We start from the raw sequence: 6,403 nt of genomic DNA, 5'->3' as shown, positions 1-6,403 counted from the left end.
CGCGGCAAAAGCTTCCCGAGAGGAAACTCTCGCTCGCCTAGAAAAACTTCACCGCAGCATGCCCTTACCTTCGCCGCGGCGAAACCTTCCCGAAAGGGAAGCCTCGCTCACCTGAACAACTTCGCCGCGGCGTCCCTATGACTTCGCCGCTGCCAAACCTTCCCGAGAAGACACTCCCTTCTAAAACTCCCGGTTCACTTTGCCGCGGCGAACATACCCTGAGAGGGGTACGTTCACCTATTCCTCCAACATACCTCAAATTCAACCCAAACACCAAGATCAAGATTAAATCGCTAATCTATCCTCAAAATCAACCAAAAGAGGCTATTAAAACCCGATAAGACTTAGGATGTTACACCATTACTTATTGGGATGAGGAAAAAGTGAAGGCAAGAGTGAAATCAGAAAAGAATAGCGACAGAGGCATACTGCATGGCGTTCCGAGTGTCGGTGGGGCTTCAACAAGTGCATCCAACACAGGAATAAAGCTAACCCACCCTGTAAGTAAATCATGTGAAGCTTATTTTGGTGCTATGTAGAATTTGGAGTAATGATAACTTTCATTACTGTTGTTTTGCAGGAAATCAAGAGAACGTATGAAAGGTTGATGACCATGGTTGAAGGGTTGGTGTCGACAATTGGAGAAGAGTTGGTTTTCCTGCAGTTGAGGTTGACGGATGAGATTGACAAGGAAGATGTGGTGGAAGCAGTAAGTAGCAAAGATGACAAAGAGAAGGCAACTGAAGATGAAGAAACCGGTGAAGAAGGTAAAGGAAGCCCAAAAGATTCAATTCTGTCACAAGAAGAACAACAGAGTGAACCAGAAGGAGATGATAAAGAAGAGGGCAAAAGTGCTTCGCGTGAAGAAGAGAGTCAATCTCAACCTAAGGAGAAAGGAGAAGGGAGTCACTCTGGATCAGAGGATGATGGAGAAGAAAAAACACAAGACAAGTCTAGTGATGCAGCAACAGAAGAGGATAAGGGTGTAGGCGATGAAATGGAGGGAAAGGATGAAATGGACCAGCAAGCACAAGGGCAAATGGATGTAAGAAGATCAACACGGGTGAGAAGCCGTGCAATCAAATCTCCCTGGTTAGAGGAGGTGAAAAAAGGCCGTGGCAAGAGAAAAGCTGACGAGAAAGAGGAATTATTCCAGATGTGCACGAGAAGATGTGATCAAGATGAAGGTGCCAAGTAAGTGTTGGGACTGATTGTAACTGGGACAACTGACTGACAACAATTTTACACATACAACCCTTGTGCTCATTGTTCCTTTTGCTGCAGGTACATTGTAGAGATGTATGGGTACTTCTTGACACGTGCTGAGCTTTGCTGCCTACAAGACAGGAAATGGATGAACGACAGGGTAAGACAGTTGTTTATATAGATAGAGAACTGCGAATGTCATTATGATCATGACTAACTGTTTGTATGTGTGATATAGTTCATGTCTATGGTAGCGAGAACCTTGGTGGGAGATGAAAAAGAGAACCACGGTCGTGTCAGTAGGCACATTTTTTCACCTGAGTTAATGCAAACAATGGCCGCTAATCCTCTTAGGTGGAGCCTGGAAAAACATGAACATGAAATCTTACCGGAGCACATAGGATATAACATTGGAGACTGTGACTTCATATTTGGCCCCACCCTTTTCAATTACCATTGGTTCTGTTACGTGATGGATGTAAGAACCATGTGTTTCTATGCCCTTGACTCGTTGGTGGACAATTTGACGATGTTGAGATTACAAAGAGAGGAAGAAGAAGCAATGAAAACAGGGAAGAAACCACAAAGGGCAAAAAAGAGAGGACAGATAGATCCTAAGCAATTTATGGCGAGAGGGATTGTATGCACAACTTTACATTCATTCTATAACTTGTTAATGCGTTATGGTTGCTTGTCTGCTTAACTGTCTTGGTTGTTAATGCCTGCTGATTACTTGTCATTGGCTACAGCGAAGGTTGTTAATGCTTCCTGATAACTTGTCATTCACAACTGTCAAACTTGTTTCTTCTGTTTGTCCCTTTTTTGCAGAGAGATTGTTTCTACCAAGTGCTTTGTGTGCTGAAGCCATCACTGTTTGCAGAGGAGGACAAGATTGACGAGGAAGTCACATGGGCAAAAGTTCATGTGCAATCTGACACGTGAGTTATTTTTCAGCACAACAAGTACTTGTGTCTCAACTTTTGGGAGCTAATGTTCATTCACTAAAGTACTTGTTTTTCCTTTGTAGGGACTCTTGTGGGGTTCATGTGTTGAGCTGGTTACAAACATGGGACGGCACTGAGTATGGTGACAATGGCTACACAATGCCTAAGTACTCCCCTAAAGAAATCCATGACTTGAAGGTTGGATGCTTGTGGTGGCTCGTGACTCATCGGACCAACCTGCATGGCGATGAAGTGCTATCTTTGCTGCGAGGAAACCCCCAAAGCAAGAGGAAGAAATAAATGACAAGCATATATTGTATTTACATTTATTTATTTGACTGCATAGTGACATCTGAACGTCAAGTTCACATTTTATTCTTTTCTTTGAGCATGTATGAATCCTGCATGTTAAGATATGCTAATGTGTTTTGATATCCTTTACTGGTTATCAAGTTTTTGTAAAGGCATTCATGTGTTTTCATCATGGCCACAAATGCAGACTGAATAAGACTGGATAAATAAATGGTAACCATGGTGACATGATAGGCATATATCAGAGTCCTCTCTGCCACATCTGTTTACAACCTCAACAGGGGTTGTTCACAACTGTAACAGAAATGATTAACAACATTGGCAGTTCCCTTGACAACTCACTCGAGGTATAACACAGCTGTTAACTTAATTATATTATCAGCACATATAACGACCTTAATAGCAAAAATTGGGAGCATTTTAAAGTTATTAACAGCTTTAAAAGAACCAAATCATATTACAGCAGATTTTTATTGCAGCAATTCATTTACAACATCAACAGGGATTGTTGACAACCCGAACAGAATTGGTTAACAACCTTCGCATTGCCCCTGACAACTGACGCTGGGGATACCACAACCTCCACATGAGATCTAATTCTAACCAAATCATATCATATTATGACTTTAACACAGCTCGAATGTCTTAAGAAATCACTGAACACTGAAAGTAGGAGAAATTGTCACTTTATATCAGTAACATAATTGAGACTGCTAATGACAACCTGCATGGCGTCTGATAACAAGTCCATTACAACCTATTCACCAGTACATCAAAAATACAGAAATGATGTTATATCAGATTACATCCAGGTGTCATTTACCACTTGATATATATATGTACAACATAACTACGCCAAATTTACAACCTATTCAAAAAAGCATACGTGTTGCATGTGTGGATAATGACGGACAACTTGAGGTGTAGGTTATGACATTTACAAAAAAAATGCTGTCACAAGCATTCACAAAACGAAATATCAACAAGCCACCACCAAAGCTCAACTTGGATTGGGGTTCTGGCAAGTCTTCACAGTGTGGCCTGGCTCATGGCATCTTCCACAGTGGTAAAGTTTTTTACTTTGAAATTGAGATTCAATCCTTCTTTTCTTTGGCCTTCCTGAGGGTCTTTTAGTGATTGGTGGCTGTAAAAATGTTCCCATCATCATCTGTATAATGGTGAGAGCTTCGGGACGAGGACAATCATGTGTCGCAATTAGCCTCATACTACTTGCATATATCTTCTCTTGGGCTGACAGCTTATAGCAATCATCTACAAATTCATAAACACTACCATGAAGTAGCTTTATCGCTGCACAGGCATGAGCACAAGGTACTCCGCTCATTTGCCATGCTAAACAAGTGCATTTGTGAGCTGTGAGATCAACAGTGACACAAATTATTCCAGTAGGAGATGTAGTATCAACTTGAACTCGGTTATCTCCATAATATACAGTATGCATATTCTCCGCTCTTGCTACTTTTTCTTACAACTTGGACTCAATATTTGGCCCAACGCCATTTGTCCAATTTTCCATTGCCATTTTGTTTGCAACCATCTTCTTGGCTAATTTCTCCATATGCTCATGTATGAGAACTGACACATTGTGCTTCCTCTCCTTCAAAATCCAGGCATTAAACGACTCCGCAACATTAGTGGTGATGTTATCCCATTGTTTAAACGGGAATTTGCTTAAAGCCCACCGATCTACATCTCCTTGAGTGTCAACCCAATCAGCTAATTGTGGACAGAATGATCTAAGTTTCCCCATTGCAGCAACATATTCATCCTCAATCCTTGCATAGGCGATTCCATCCAGCATTTTCAATGCAACGTCCTTTGAAGTACCTGAAACTCGTCCCCTGCCTCGGTTAATTTTTAAATAATGTGCACTAAAATTTTCTTTCACATGCCTATAACAAAAAGCATGTCTCTCGCCACCAAATATTGTTCGCACAGCACCTATAATGGCATTATTCTGATATGAAACTATCATTGTCTCCACTGATCTTGTGATGTCTTTGACGTTCTGGAGAAACCAAGCCCAATCATCATATGTCTCCCCACTAACTATAGCATATGCTAATGGAAACAGTTCATTGTCCGCATCATATGCATTAGCTGAAATCAATGTCCCCCTTGTAAGGACCACTTAGATGACAGCCGTCTATATAAAGTATATGTCGACACCCCTTCTAAAAATCCATTAATTGAGCATCCATAAGCAATGAACACCCTCTGAAATCTGTTACTATCCAACCCTTCCCATCGAGCACTTGTGTTTGGATCAGTTTCAATGAGCCTTTCACAAATCCAGGGAATCGCCATGTATGAATCCTGTGCACGACCATGTATTTCCCTCAATGCTCTTCTCTACCCTTGTATGCTTGACTATAATTCAGTCGCACCCCATATTCTCTATACAGATCTCTTCTAATTTCATTAGCATTCTTGTCTATATTACACCTCAAAGAATCTATCATGATTGATGATGTTAAGTTTGACCCTCTAGAGTGAGATACAACCAAGCTGTCCTGTGCATAATGCACATGCTCACTTCTTAAGGTTCTAATTATTAACAACTCAGAATCTTGTCTTTGTCCCATTGAGTATGCACCCATATACCACGGGCATCCCTCCGCCATACACTTCACAATGATCTTTTGTTGATTGTTCTTCACAAACTTGTATGAAAACTTCACAGCAATACTGTACCTATACAGTGCTTGCCTAAGAGCCACTGCATTAGGAAAAATCTGTCCTTCTCCGATAACCAAACCCTTCCACTTTGTTGAATTCATTTCCGGAATTGGGGTTGGCATATTTCTGAACCACATGGCAACAATAGTGGGTCTTCACTAACCACATTAGGTGGAGACATGGACAATGTATCTGAACCTCCGAACAAGTCTTCCATCCTACATAACAGAACAGGTCAAGGGGTCGTTAATGACAACCTTCGATCACTATAATAACAACTTATGCACAACAGTTGACAATAGCTAATATTACTTCGAAATTTAAATAACACAACTTACACATGTTGCTCTTCTATTACAACATCCCTTGTTAGTTGTGAATTTTGATCTCCATTTTCTCCTATATATACATGACCACTGTCGCCATTGAAGTTAATCAAATGTTCTACTCCTTCATCATCTACAAGGTCCACAAATGTACACTCATCAAAGGTTACTGTGAATTTCATAACCATTCCATTACTTCTCTTTCCCACAATTGATGCCACCATTGTTCTAAATTCTCCATATGATGTCCCTTCTTTATCATTCTTGTTCTCACACCACCTCCAACATACTGCGTTTCACCTTCTACACCATTAATAAATTGTCCTCCTATATGGAGGTAGCAAAACAATTGCTTTGCACTGGAAGTTGCCATCCTTGATATCAACCTGCCACAATCACTTGTTAATAACAAGTCATACAGTTATGTTAACAACCTTCGATGTATCCATTAACAACACATTTAACCATCGCATTTGAGGGGTTACAATAATAAATATCTGTTATTTTCCACTCATTTCCATCAGCAACACAGCATCATTGACCGAAAAACAGAGCATCATTCACCGAAAAACAGAGCATTGCTTTCTAACCATAGCCACACATAGTAAAACCACACCTAACATGATTAAAACCACATATGACTAAAATGAGCCTCCCTTGATATTTCTAGAGAGTTGAATCACATGCTTAATACCCACGTATCAACACCCAATCAACTTTTCAGACCAGCATTAAAGCTGCGACTGGTTGTTAATAACAAGTCATACAGTTATGTTAACAACCTTCGATGTACCCATTAACAACACATTTAACCATCGCATTTGAGGGGTTACAATAATAAATATCTGTTATTTTCCACTCATCTTCATCAGCAACACAGCATCAGTGACCGAAAAACAGAGCCTCATTCACCGA

At 40.5% G+C, this 6,403-nt stretch overlaps 1 protein-coding gene across 1 annotated transcript; it reads right to left on the bottom strand.

The window, feature by feature from the left end:
- Positions 1 to 3,948: 3,948 nt before the first annotated feature.
- On the bottom strand, positions 3,949 to 4,790 carry LOC114712364 (uncharacterized). The gene is made up of 2 exons (XM_028896885.1): positions 4,715 to 4,790; positions 3,949 to 4,583 (listed from the first exon to the last, which is right to left on the bottom strand). Exons 1-2 carry the CDS (start codon positions 4,788 to 4,790, stop codon positions 3,949 to 3,951), a joined length of 711 nt encoding a protein of 236 aa, XP_028752718.1.
- Positions 4,791 to 6,403: the final 1,613 nt, after the last annotated feature.

This window comes from Neltuma alba, unplaced genomic scaffold, assembly GCF_004799145.2.
Source record: "Neltuma alba isolate B1F8T4 unplaced genomic scaffold, ASM479914v2 tig00011349_pilon, whole genome shotgun sequence".
Lineage (NCBI taxonomy): Eukaryota > Viridiplantae > Streptophyta > Magnoliopsida > Fabales > Fabaceae > Neltuma > Neltuma alba.
This window is presented reverse-complemented; position numbering and strand designations above follow the sequence as displayed.